Genomic DNA, 14,872 nt, shown 5'->3' on the forward strand with positions numbered 1-14,872 from the left:
CATTCAACTACAAATTCACATGTTCAATTAACACAGTGATAAGCTGGTATGTCTTCTCAGCTACAATGGCGTATTGTTTAACTGCAAGTCGAGGATTCCATGGCGAAAAGTGAAGCGAGATGGAGCACAGCAAGGGGGTGAGGCGTGAGAGGATGCACAGGATATTCTTGCTTCAGCTAGCGTTACAAACAGCCTTCATATTTTGAGTATTTCAAATAATGTAAATGATAACATTCAATGAATAGGAAAGCCTATTTTCAGACGTATCTACTGTAATCAGGAAAATTTTACTGGGGCACAACAAGATTTTACTGGGGCTCATACCCTAGTAAAAAGGGTCAAGCGACGCTAATCGACGGTCTAGCGAGTAGTATTATTTTTAAAAAGTTAGACGAACGTCCAACTTAAAAGTTTCAGAAAAACATTCCTGAAATTATGTATAAATAATATCCTTTTACTAACATTTTGAGAACGTCATTAAAGATTTCTTGAATGAACATCCTATTAACGTTACTAGAGGAATGTTTGTTCATAACTGTGAGAGAACCGGTTACCTGGGAATATGCCATCCCAAGAGCATTCAACATTCAGCGTCTTTTTTTGAAATGCTCTCAGGTGCATCTTCTCCTCTAGTGGACAGAAGTTCAGTGAGCATGTTTAATCCAAATCAAATGAAGCATGTTAAAGTCTTGATGTCAGCGGTTATGCGCACAAATACAAACATACTGTAGCTTAGGATAATGAAGTCGAAGGCATTCCACATCACACAGCGCTGTGTTCTCAACCATATGAAAAAGCGTTTCCGTTGTCTCCCACAGGATAAGCGCTGTGCCACTTGTGTGCCAAAGCAATAAGAGTGATAAACAGTGCGAACTGCCACTCATACAGGATAATCAAAAACCTAAATTAGGATCATTAATAACTGTCTTCTCTCTTCTGATCCTGAGTAGACTATAAATCGCTTCATAAATAAAAATTAATGAACAAGCCGGGGTGGTTGGGAAATCTGGCACACAAAGCTAAGATGACAAATACCTGGAGGTAGGTGTGGACGTAGGTGTTAGGTTTGCTTCAATTTCAGTCTGCAAAATAAAGTCTGCAAAAAAATTCACTGGCTACACGGAGAAGTGAAAAAGGCTTGCAATAAAGTGAGAAACTGTGCTAATCTGAGCTTTCTACCTCACTGACAGAAGAGATATATGCCACCTCAGTGCTAAATCGGACAGTAGGCCCAATTAACAGAATTTGCTGAGTGTTAAAAAGTCTCTGAGGTTGTGTGAATTCGGAGAGAATCCATATGCAAGGTGTTACAACATAAAAATAGCTACTCACAGCTTTCTATATAATATTTTGGATTTTTAAACATTTTTATTCAATATTCATATTTTCCATAAGTACGGCAGATTATAACATACACTACCGGTCAAAAGTTTGGAGTAATTAAGATTGTTTAATGTTTTTGAAGGAAGTCCCTTATGCTCACCAAGGCTGCATTTATTTGATTTAAATATAGTAAAAACAGTAATATTATGAAATATTACAATTTAAAATAACTTTTCTATTTTAATCAATAGAACAGCATTCATTTGAAATAGAAATGTTTTGTAACATCACTTTTGATCAATTTAATGCATCCATGCTGAATAAAACTATTTCTTTTTCTTTTTTCTTAAAGTTTTGAATTGCAGTGTATCACAGTTTCCACAAAAGTATTAAGCAGCACAACTTTTTTCAACATTGATAATAATAAAAAACTGTTTCTTGAACATATTAGAATGCTTTCTGAAGGACAATGTGACACTATATACTTTTAAAATATATTAAAATAGAAAACAGTATTATTGTTTTTACCCTTTTGATCAAATAAATGCACCCATGGTGAGCATAAGAGACTTCATTCAAAAACATTACAATGCTTTCATTATTTTTAAACTTTTTTTTCCCCGAAAATGTATATTGTTATAATATAGCAAGGCACAACAATTTTTAATTAACCTTTTAAGACAACAAACCAACTCTGTAGCGGCATAAAATCACAAAAATGTGCATTTACACAGAATGTTTAATGCTTCTCTAAAGCGGCATAAATGCATTTACACAGAAATTAAAATAGCAGGAAACAATGCTTTGAACATTACTATTTTAAAACTACAGTTTTAACAAAATGAATTTAAAAATAATCAAATAATAAACAATGAAATAAAACTTGAAATAAAAAATTAATTTTCTCTGAGTGCTATAACGTTAGCTATCTCACGCTTTGATGTTTGTCATAATTCTGTGGTACTGTTATCTTCTATTTCTTAATAAAATTGTTACATTTGGATCAAGTGCTAAAAAAAAAAAAAAAAAAAGATGAATTTTTACACCGGGTACATCACCGCAAAAGAGGGCGAAAGTTTTTTTTTTTTTTTTTTAAAGAGCCATAAAGTCACTGGCACAACAAACGTACATTGATGCTAGCATTAGCATTTCAGGCAGAATAACAGATGTCACCAGACCGTCGTGTGTGGGTGAAAATATCATCCTCAAAGAGAGGATTTTTGGAATATAACATAACAATACACAATTACAGTGACGCTGATTGTGTTAAGCATTTACCGTATCTGAGAGAAATGTAGCAGCGCAGTGATCTGCCCCTTCAAAGGAAGATTATAAACGGAGACTTCACGGTGTGAGTACAGGACACTTTTACTTCACTGTCTCTTGTTGGTATACATTTTTTTAATTTTCCTAAAACAATATGAAGCGAGGTCTATATTTTGTCTCCCGCTTTTGATTCTCGCGCCGCCTGAGCTGACGTGCTTTTGGTTGTCATGACAATGACGTAGTTTAGTGCGGCACAAGCTCGCGTTCATTTACACTGAACCAAAACAGTATCAGAATCGCCTTTGATACTAGGGGCTTAGGTGGGTCAGACCCGGCGTATTTTAGGTCTGCTTTTATGCGGCATTGTGTCTTTACACAGAATTTTGAGCAGGTACAGACCCGGCTTAACTCAGCTGTGTAAAGATGCCTCTAGATGTGGAACATTGTGCATTCAAGTTCGAAAATGTAATTTCTTAAATCATTTCCCCTAGAACAACAAATTTATGCATGCAATGTTTTTAAGCAACTGTTGTTTTAAGCAAGTATTAACAAAAAAAAGTTCTTCTGTTTTGTTTCATGAATGAGGCTCAATGTCCCAATCAGTAAAAGTATAACATTCATTATCTTCCTAATTTTGTGGCCATAAAGTAACCACAGCTAAACACCCTGCCAAACAGCTTTGAGCACAGTTGTTTTTGCAAACATACTGACCTCTGTGCCAACATCTCCTTGAAAAGTCCAAACACATACGATTGGAAGTCTTTCCCTTGAGCTCTAAAAGCACTTTACTCTCAAATTCCGATGCATTTTAAAATAATTACATGATACATTTAGGAAAAAAAAAAAAAAAAAAGGTGTTTAATCACCCCTTACTCTCCTATAGTCAACACGAAATGGCATTCACAATCCATTTTACTTGCATAATGCAACATATTTCAGAATGAAACAGGATACTGAATAAAATAAAACATAGGATGGGAATTTTTTGTCCCGTTTGAAATTGATTGGATTATGAAATGTGGGTTTTACAAAAATAAAGGGTAACACTTTACAATAAACTTACATAAATAACCATGTACTTATACCTGAATCAATACTTACAGTACTTCAGCATGAACTCATGATTAGTGAAGATATGAACTAATCATGAACCAATGAAGAGCTATCATTAACTATGACTGGAGTGATATGAATTAATGCATGTATAACAGCTGCCTTAAAGGATTAGTTTAGAAATTAGATTAGAAAATTACCCCAAGCTTTACTCACCCTCAAGCCATCTAGGTGTATGTGACTTTCTTCTTTCTGATGAACACAATCAGAGAAATACTAATAAACATCCTGACGCATCCGAGCTTTATAATGGCAGTGAGCGAGGATCAATGAGTATGAACAGAAGAAAGTGTCTCCATCCACATCCATCCATCATAAACACGGCTCCGCTGGGGTAATGAAGGCCTTCTGAAGCAAAGTGATGCATTTGTGTAAAAAAATATCCACATTTAACAAGATATGAAGTAAAATATCTTCCGCCAGACCACCTTCCTCATTCAACTTACAAAGAAAGTGTAAAACTCTCGCAGTTCAAAATGCTTACGCTACGTCCTACTCCTTCCCTATTCAACTTACGGATAAAGCTTAACTGACGTGACGCCATTTTACACTTTCTTCGTAACTTGAATACGGAAGGCGGTCTGGCAGAAGCTAGATATTTTACTTCATAACTTGTTAAATAACGTATCGCTTTGCTTCAGAAGGCCTTTATTAACCCCCTGGAGCCATGTGGAGTATGTTTACGATGGATGGATGTGGATAAAGACACTTTCTTCAGCTCATACTTGTTGATCCTCGCTCACTGCCATTATAAAGCTCAGATGCGTCAGGATATTTATTAGTATTTATCTGATTGTGTTCATCAGAAAGAAGAAAGTCATATACACCTAGATGGCTTGAGGGTGAGTAAAGCTTGGGCTAATTTTCATTCGAAAGTGAACTAATCCTTTAACTAAATGTTAATACATGTTTGATAGTTAATGTATTAATTAACATTTAGGGTGAAACTAAATCAATCAGGCTCCATAAGGATAAATAAGAAGTACTCTGACTTTAAATTAAACATTCGATTTAATACTGCCATAATTTAAACTGTAATATCATAATCTGCCATCATAATCTGCCATCATTTGTGACAAATAATTGGAATGGCACATGATTATTTAGCCATTAATTACACAGATCCATCTAATCAAATAGACTATAGACTAATAGACTAAATAGACTAATAACTACCACTAATAAATTTAATTTGATCTAAACTGTTATTTAATTTTTATTGTTCATTTATGTTTAGTCATAGCTACTTTTCTTCCAGGGAATACAGCAGGTTTGTTTCTGGTGGGACGCTCATTAGTGACGGACTCTAGGTGCTCTCTTGGTGCATTGATTATGGTAACATGCCAGCAATACCACAATATTATCATAAATCATCTGTTATGACTGATCTCTACAAATCAGATGAATTATTTCAAAGAACTGTTTCAATGTTTTTGGTTTACTGAGTCTTGTTCATAACCTTGTTCATCATCAGACGAATCTCAGTTCAATAAGTCTGTGAACTGAAGAACTGCTCGGACCGTTTCAGTTCAGTTTATCCTAGATCCTGTCAAACAGCACAAACTGATTTTGTGAACTGGTTCTACCGATTCATTAAAAAGATCTGACTCAAGAGAACAATTAGTTTACAAATCAACCAACCCTAAAACACTTCTCATATTTTTCTTAAGGAGCGTGAAACAATCATGAGGTTATTTGGTTTGGCCCCATTAAGCAACACCAATTATTCTTCACGTCAGGTTACACCTTACCATCTAATTTCAGTCAAGATCCAGTAATTGGCTTCACTCACTAATGAGGGAGATGTTTAGAATTAAATCTTCTTTCCTTGGGGTGCTTTGTTTTGTGTGAAAAGTGTCACAGAGACACAACATCTCCACCGTTGATAGACATTTGTGTTGTTTACATATTCATTTATTTGATAGGTGAACTTCTTGTTGGGGGAAACAATGCAAATTTCCTATTGATGGTTCACAGCTGACTTAAGCAATCAACTTTGTATTGCAGAGATGAATGAGTATCATAATCCAAACATTTCACAGTGAATAAAGCTTGCTTTTTAAAAATAAAACCTGTAAACACTGATGAAACTGACAGATTGTTATTAAAACAACCAAAATGAGTCTTTGCGACACTTTTTTTTTTTTTTTTTACTCATGCAGAGACTGCTTTGAGCTTTTTAGGACTTTATCTTCAAATAATTGCTGTTTATTGTTTTGTCTGACTCACCCGCTTCTCTTGAAATCTGCATGAAGGCCTCGACTCCTTTCTCGCCATAGCTTCCCTCTGAGGCCACCGTAGACACGTAGTTCCATCCCATTGATTTCACTATATCCACCATGGCCTGCGCCTGGAAGGAGTCGGGAGGTACGACGCGAGAGAAGAAATCGTACCGGCGGTCATCGCTCAGTTCTGGAGCGGTGGAGGCGTAGCTGATCTGTGGAATCTGAAACCAGATGAAAAGACAGTGGTTAGATTCACGGTTGCTGCAGTTGGAAAACTGAGTTGGCCCAATTTTTATTTCTGTCAGCTCTTATAATGGAAAATGATTCCTCGTGTTCCTCGTCGTGATTCCGTATTGAATGTCAATTACTCAAACTTTCATAGGCAATTGTATCTGCCGTCAGTCTATTTGACGTGGTCATAATATGAATGCTGGTCTGCTGTGGGTTCTTGCAATGAATCTTATTTCAAAAGAAAATTGAGGTTGGACTGACTTTGGATCTCTCTCTACTAACGTAAGTGATCCTTACTAAAATGAGCTAATGTGACACTATTATTGAAATATTTGCTTCAAACCTTCATTTAATTTAATATAATGTCATATTTTTTTAAATATATGGTTGTTGAGTGTCAAAGATTTCAAACCCCTTCAAACTATTAATGAAAAAACAACTTTTGAGTGTACATTTAATATTGTCAGTTAATGCATTAACTAACATTAATGTGAATCAGCAATGGCTGTTTGATAAATTCTGATTCTTCCTATTGAGAAAAAATATTATACTTTATGTATTTCACAGCAACCTGTCTATATACAGGCAGGATTAGGGATGGGTATATTGTATAGCAAAAACACTCATCCACTGCAGTCAGTTTGGTGTGAGCATAATAAAAATTTGGTGTTTGGCAGATATCAGAAACAAACAGAAATAGACTTTCACTTCACCTACCAGCTGTCGGCGCAGACCACAGCGACACATTTATCAACTTCTACAAGCTGCATAATATACTGATTGTTTTTTTGTTTTTTGTTTTTTTTGCATTGTGTAATGAAACAGTAGTGCTGCAGTTAAGTCGTTCACCTCAGAAGAGGTCATGCTGAGAATTTACACAAACACTAAACGGTCACTTAACACCATTTAGCATAAAATCGCACAGATTCTACTCCCATGTCCTCCTAATACACAGTCAAGGATGACTTCAACTCCAAAACTTGATGATTCAACCACTTGAAATGATGAACTACCTCCTGGAACAAAGCTTGTTATGAAGTTATAAAAATGTCCTTGGCTGAGGCATTGGACCCCAGATAATCATCAATGAGGGCCAACAGCATTCGGGCAATTTTCCAGTGTGTTCAATAACCACTTGCCTTGAGTCAAACTTCAGTATTAAGGGGGAACTGAATATGTAAATGTCTTAACACAATTTCAGATAAGCTAATTTGCAGTTGTCCTCACTAGCAAGCTAACAATATCCTGCATTATCCACCAAAGCCCAGGCATGTTTTTTATTTTCTGACAGATGCTTTGTCATGTCTTCTGCATTAGAAGTCTTGCACTTAAATTCTGACCATTTCCCGCATATCACGCTTCATGCCTAGGCTTCATGGACACTTTTCTCTGTTTACTGAGTAAACACAGTAAAGTAACCTTGCAATGACCCTCAAAAGGCTAGTGAATAAAAAGAAAACGTTATGTCCTTTTCAAGTAAGTAACTGGGGGGTGGGATCAACAGACATATACTATAGACTTTATAAGAGTCAATGCAACACTCATAGAAAAACAGATTCACTTTTTACACCTGCCATGGTTGGTGAATTGAGAAAACTGACTGCCCATGAATAATCATTACCACTCCATTAAACTGTATTAAAAAGTGACTTTGCAAATATTCAGTCAAGTCAGACGATAAGCTAGTTCCTAGTACACACAAAAACAATCTTAAAGGTCAACGCTCCAGTAGGCGTCTAAGAAATTCAACATATCCTTTGAAAACTTCAAAATGAGTTTGACTCAACTTCCGCTCAGGGTTTTCTTTGCAATTATTTTCATGCTTTTCCTCCATTTGACACAGGTCTGGGATTACTTGATCTTTGACCAAGTCGGGCCAGATGGATTCTTCTCAAAGTTAATTCCCTCCTCTGAAGAGGGCTTCCTGCTCATCAGCCAGCAAAGTTTAGCCAAATGCCTTTTTTTTTTTTTTTTTTTCAATTAGCCCTTTGATCTCACTTGATTTAATGGTGAGCTAAGCTTTTCCATTAAATCATTTGGTAAGCAGGAAAATATATAAGGGACAGAAACATGGGGTGGGCATGAGAACTGAGCCCTTTTGAGAGAAAAACACCAATGTATTTAGCATTACATTAGGTGAATAAACAATAGCTATCATGTTGCAATGAAAATGGAAGCCCTTAAGTACTGTGTTGAAACAACTCTGTGGTATATTGAACAATGCTTTGTCCTAAAACTCTTTTGCAAGCTGTCAGTTTCTATGCTAATTCTTTTTCCTGGCACACAACTATTTTGGCTCTCGCAGCATGAATGCAATTTTTGGAAATCTCAGAAACTTTTGGAATGAAAATGCAGAACAAAGCATGTTTGTGCAATGAATATTAAACTTTAATTATGTTATTGCAATGATGAAAGAAAATACAGGAGGAATTATGGGACAGAAGAGGGAGGCATGGGAGCTGAAAATGTCATGAGGTTGGTTCAAACTTATCTTGTCTGCATCTTATACTTAAGGCTCAAGGAGTCAGAGTTAGGCCACAGACAGAATCTGTCATGTTTGATCAAAGTTACTACCCAGTCAGAGACCCTTAAAGTTTCAATAAATATAATATAATATACAATACCTAAAAACATTGGTGTTTACCACCAGCACTTCAAAAAATCCAGTACCTTTTCTTACTTTCCCCCCTTAAAATATCTAAAAATCCTTGAAACAAGACAAATTTAACACTACATTATATATTAAAACAAAAAAAATGAAACTGACAATGAGTTGTAGGGTTTGTATTAAAATATAAACAAGTCAAAATCAAAATTCTATATTTCCGGACATGGAAAAGCCATGGAAATATCATGGAAAATTAAAAATGTGAAAGTTGTGAAATGTTTTAGTCAAAAGATGTGGGTAACCTTTGGTAAGCCTGTGTTTACCAAAAAGTGTTACTTCCTCTCAGCCATCTCCTCATTTCATGAGACCAACACAAAAACAATTTCTTAATTATATTTTTCTTAAAGGTAATGATACGATCCACAACTTTCAGTTCCCCCAGAGATACCTCTTCATCTAATTATAAAGTTTCATAGTTAAAGTATGAGTAATTCAGAAAATGAATATATACAGTACTGTGCAAAAGTCTTAGGCCAACAACAGCTTTGTCATTTTAGTAAAGTTTTAATCACCATCCATATTTATTTTTCAGTTTTTATTATGATGCAAACAAAAAATGGCTTCTTTAAGCAAAAATCTGTATTTAGTGTGACCTCCTGGACTTATTCCAGTTTCTCAAAGAAGGAAATCTGAGAAACTTCTCATCATATTTTGAAAGTTTTCTTGGCCTTCCAGTCCTTTTCCATTCAGGTTTAAGAGAGGCAGGTTCCTGCTATTGCTCAAGTGTAAGGGGAGGTCACTAAATACTTGCCACTTTAGCCTATAGAAGTCTTTTTTTTTTCTGTTTTTTAATACTGCATACAAATTTCCTGTATTTTCTGGTTATATTATAATAAAGAGACTGAGAAATAATTATATATGGTCATTATACCATTGCTAAAACAACATTTAATGGTGGCCTAGGACTTTTGCACAGTACTATATGCACTACTGTCTTTTTGTTTGTTTCATGAAAGACATGATTGCACTACCATCACCAGCTGAAACAATTACAGTTTGCCTCTTTCAACTCAAGTCGAGTCCTGAAGCAATAACTCGTCATTCAAACTGTTCCAATTCAAAGATGGTTTCCTCTGCCTGCAGCAAGCTTTGACTATCCACTCCATAAGGAGTCAGAAGGAATAGATCTCGTAGCCCCCAAACAGGCAATAACAGAGATCGGCTTGAGGTGAGGCCTAGAGCTTTCAAAAGCAAAACCCCTCCTCCTTCCTCCATCTTTCTTTCACACTCTTGTCTTTCACAATTTCTCACAGACACACAAATAATATCAAGGCTCTGGATCGTAGCCTTAGCCCTTGTAAGCTGTCAACTGTGTATTTATGTGTCTGTGTGGATGACAGGAAGGGCCGTGATGAACATTGTTCGGCTTAGGGATGGCGCCCCATTATCGGACTCCATTATCTTGTCTATCAGGGTGACTGATCTGAAGGTGGCGGCTACTGTGTCCCCAGAATCCAGGGGCTTGTCTTGTGTCAAGTCAGAAGGTGTAAGAATAAGGTGTCCTGTTGGGCCATCCGTCAGGTGAAGGCGTCCTTTTTCCAGTCACACAAACAGAGCTCAAAGAACCTTGTGGCATATTGTGGCATTCTTATTCTGAGGTGATTACTGGTGTCACTATTAAGATTATCAGTTTGACAATCAGATAATTCTGGGACTGAGAAACTTCAAGACGTTTAACCGATGCATTTTGCTTCAATGGTCCCTCCCGATTAAAAAAAAAAAAAAAAAAATGTAGAGTATTGGATATTCTGTTCATTCAATTTATGCCAAAGTAGGCTTGCATTTACAAATCTTTTTATTTTTTTTTCAAGACACTTGGCCATATTAATCGCACCTAAATAGTTTCATACCATCTTGCACCTCACACTTTGTGCTTATCTTCCAATGTGATTCTCTGTTCTGAATTACGATCAAACCTCTCCGAAAGTACTCAGTCCATAAATAAAGGTGCTGTGCTATCTGTATTTGAAAAACCATATTGAGAGGAGCTTCTTCAAATAAATGTCTGGACCAAGCCACTAGAAGTAAGGCAGCATATCTCTTCACGTCATAATTTTCATTTATTTATTTAGTATTGCTATCATTTTTATCTATAGCTTCCTTGCGAGCTGGTAAACACTTCTCCAGCGTTGTCATTCATCCAACAGCACTTCCTCATAAGTCAACATTTGGTGTGCAAAACAACCTGAAGGTTTTTTTTTTTTTCTTTTCTTTTTTCACCTGCCAGTGCTTAATGTGGTCATGACCCTGAAGTCCTCTGCCTGGGCCAAAGACAAATGAGTTTCAGGATAATAGATCCGCCTTATGACCGCTGGGGGTCATTTTTTGCATCCACTCGAAAGGTCAGGTGTGTTGACAGCACTCATAAAAAGAAACAGACGAGGTATTTGACAATGGGCTGATCTGGCATTGATCGGAGGTGGAGTGCTTCTACCTGAGTGAAATGGACAATCACTGCAGGCCGAGGCTACAGCATTAGATGTGTGACATGGTGGATGACATTTCCAGTGACATTTTCTTCACCTCCATTTTCCACCCAAAATGAGCAGAACTGGTGACATTAACTTTTTATGGTGGCTTAGAACTTATGGAAGTAGCACCATTAGAAGGGTGCATTTGTAACTGGTTAGAGATCAAGATAAGAAAGAGATTGTCATGTCATTCCAACCTTGTGACTTTCTTTCTTCCAGTGAATACAAAAGGAGACTTTTTGACAAATGTTCACACTGCTCTTTACCATTCAACAAAAGGAGATAGTCACCCAGGGACTGTCAGGCTACCAAAAGGACAAAAAAAACACCATAAAACTACCATAAAAGTCAGCTTGTGCACAATATTTCAAGTCCTCTGTATGGAAAATAACACTTTTGTGCTACTGTACTAATACATTTACGACACGTGTTCGAACGCAAAGCTGAACAGGCAGAGGTGAACGAAAAACACTGAAACGGTCTCATGTGACATTTGAATTCTCTGCTGTTATGCGATCTCATGCGTAATAATACAGTGCAGTGAATGGATTAAATGATAATAATATGGAGAAATAAACATATATACCTCACTTTTCATGACGTTGGTTCAACTTTGCTTTTTAAATCATAGAAACGAAATAGCTCAGAAAAACCAAAAGATATTATATTTATTATTAAGAGAAAAGTGGATAAGTGTTATTGTTGTTTTCATTGATGTGCAACTTGTATATATAACATCTAAAAAAATGTATTTTAGGGTTTCATGACCCTCTAAAGCCTGGGATACACTGCACGGTTTTTGGCTGTCCCAGATGAAAGATTGCCATCATGAAACAATCGTGGCGATTTCTGTGATCGTGGCTCTTATTCAGTGGTCCCATGTCATACAGTGAGAGTGATACAAAGATGGCCGTTTTCCCGGTCTTGCGACCAAAGATAGCCTACGATCATTTTCAGAAATTCAGCATGATCAATGCAGAGTGTGTTTGCTGCTATGACCTACGTCTACTGACCAGCCAATAAAAATACGACATGAAATCAACGCGACATGGCGCTAAAACTTAAAACTGCTTACCTCAAGCTCTTTTCCCTTCTTCTTTCGCCGCTTCCTTTGTATTTTCAGCACACATAAAAATTACAACTGCGATTCAACATGGTGTTTTGTTTACCACTAGCGCATGCTGATGACATTTTATTCCTCTATAGAAACTTGCATCGTAGCCTACGAGTCAACAGGTGTCATCATCGTACAGTCTACATACATGTCGTACCCAAGTTTAATAGATCCATGTCGCACAGTGTGATTTGTAATGATCTTATAGGATTGCTAAAATCGTGCAGTGTATCCCGGGCTTTAGCCATAATTCACTGAAAAACTGTGAAAGAAATGCTAAAACCAATGTTTTGTCGCATAACTGAACCTGGTGCAAAATATTTTCGCTGTATGCATGGAAAAGAGTAGTACAAACATTCTTCAAAACGCCTTATTTTGTACTCAGTGGAAGAAATTCATACTGCTTGAAACAACTTGCGTAAATGGTTTTGGGATTGAGCAAATGGCTATTCTTGGTGAAATGTTTCCTGTAACACAAAGGCATTGATCGAGCTGATGGTGGTTGTTTATATCGCATGACACACTGTTGACCATGCTATTAACACTGAACTATGCCCGAACCCGAACACCGTCAACTACCCATTTCAGCAGACTTTCACACAAGGAATCTGCCACTGCCAATTGGCTTGAGGCCAACAAACAGGCCCAAATGCCAGGATTACCTGCATACGCCTGAAATTTAATCACATTCCCAAGCTAGCTCAATCCTTGTCCCTTAAATAGAAGGGCTAGATAAATCAAAGAGAAATGCTTGGACTTCTAAAGGCTAGGGGAAAAGAACACAGCCTTGACAATCATGTAACGCAGCTGTGCCTCATGACTCAGGTCTCTGACGAATGTCTATGTCAACAAATCTAGAATTAAAAAACAAATGTAACTACCATGCCACATGCTGCCATCTCTAATGTTCTAATATGTGACACAAGGACCCCGAATGAGTCAAGCTCTGGAAATCAAATTAATATGCAGCGAGTGCCATTGATGTGAAGTTCATTTGCCCGGTTCTTAGCGGCGGTGGATTTTAATCACTCTGACCCACTGCATTGAGATGCAGCAAATCACTGGTTTCATTACAAGCGCCCATTCTTCCACGCCCGCTGCTGATTGTCAGCTGAAAGAATAGCTGCACGGTTTCAATCCCTTGACACGTTTTATACGGCATGGACAATAGCGCATGGCATTCCCTGGGGTGAAGTAGAGGGGAGCGAAACATCATAATGTCAATAATCATTACAGTGAAAATAATTTAGCTGAAGAATGCTTAGAGCTCAGGCATACAGTTGGTGCTCTGGAAGACCTAAAGAATTTATTTTCCCTCCTTTGTTAATGTTAACGCTGTTGCACTACTCTCTTCCAGGGAGTTAATCCTACCAAGCACACTCAGATGGCATAATTCATCACATGTGAGTCTACTGTCATGGAGTAGATTATTCCTGCTTAATCAGGTGGTTTTAATTTGTCTGTTCTACATGTCTCAGGAAACCAGCAAATTTGGAGAAATTCGTCATTGTTTAACAGCATCCTAAAGATTAATCCTTTGTCTCACCAAATGAATGTCTCTCACCCCCTACATCTCGTAATAAGGAGTTCATTGTGCATGTGGATATCGAACAGTGCCGCAGGGGAAAAAGCTTTAACAATTAGGTCAACAAGAAAGATATGAATCCTTTACTAATTAAAGGCTGCAGAGTAAAATAGGCTCCTACTATGTATTTTTGTCAAGTAAGCTCTAAGATACGTTAGCTGTTTTGCTAACTTCCGCCCAACTTGGCTAGACTTAGCCTCCTCTCTGATAAATCCACCCTCTAAAGAAATGTAAAATCCAATGTCAGCAAAACCCAAATGCTTAAAATGCTCAAATGTCTTCTGATTGGCTAAACAATAGTGCCTAGTAAACCAACTGACTTTTGCTGTGTACAGAGCCTAGGGCTGTCACTAAGACAACTATTTTGGCTACGTTCACACTGTCAGTCCAAATCCAATTATTTGTGTATCCGATTGGAATCTGATCTAAAATTATTGACCGCTCACATTGCATATCGCAACTGTCCAGATCCGATTTTTTTTTTTTCCAGTGCTGATCTTTCGTTTTCCAGAATATCTGCATTCGTTTCTATGGCAATGACGTTGGGTTAGTAGGTATACACCAAAAACAACAAAAACAGCCACAACATAGAGGGATTTGCAATACAGATTTTGTCTTATTTACATGACAACGTGTAGCTGGCTAGCCGCCACGCTGGACTACTGCGTTTAATGAAGCTGCGGCATAACCGTAGGAGGCTGGTATGCGTGGCTTTATTCTGTGCTGTCATCTCCGCTGGTTTCAAAACATGTCTCTGTTATATTGTCATTTTCTGCACATCCAGCTCTTTGCAACAACACAACCTTGTTTCTGTAGCGACTTTCAACTTGTTTCCTATAACAACGTCAGATGTTTACTTTTTACGCGGTGTGAGAA

At 37.2% G+C, this 14,872-nt stretch overlaps 1 protein-coding gene across 3 annotated transcripts in view; it reads right to left on the reverse strand.

The window, feature by feature from the left end:
• LOC127520505 (metabotropic glutamate receptor 7) overlaps nucleotides 1–14,872 on the reverse strand; it is a 221,886-nt gene that overhangs the window by 155,227 nt on the left and 51,787 nt on the right. For all 3 annotated transcript variants that reach the window (XM_051908667.1, XM_051908666.1, XM_051908668.1), the window contains exon 2: nucleotides 5,932–6,148. In XM_051908667.1, coding sequence (XP_051764627.1) covers nucleotides 5,932–6,148 — 217 coding nt within the window. The remainder of the gene's footprint in view (nucleotides 1–5,931; nucleotides 6,149–14,872) is intronic.

Source organism: Ctenopharyngodon idella, chromosome 10 (genome assembly GCF_019924925.1).
Source record: "Ctenopharyngodon idella isolate HZGC_01 chromosome 10, HZGC01, whole genome shotgun sequence".
Classification (NCBI taxonomy): domain Eukaryota; kingdom Metazoa; phylum Chordata; class Actinopteri; order Cypriniformes; family Xenocyprididae; genus Ctenopharyngodon; species Ctenopharyngodon idella.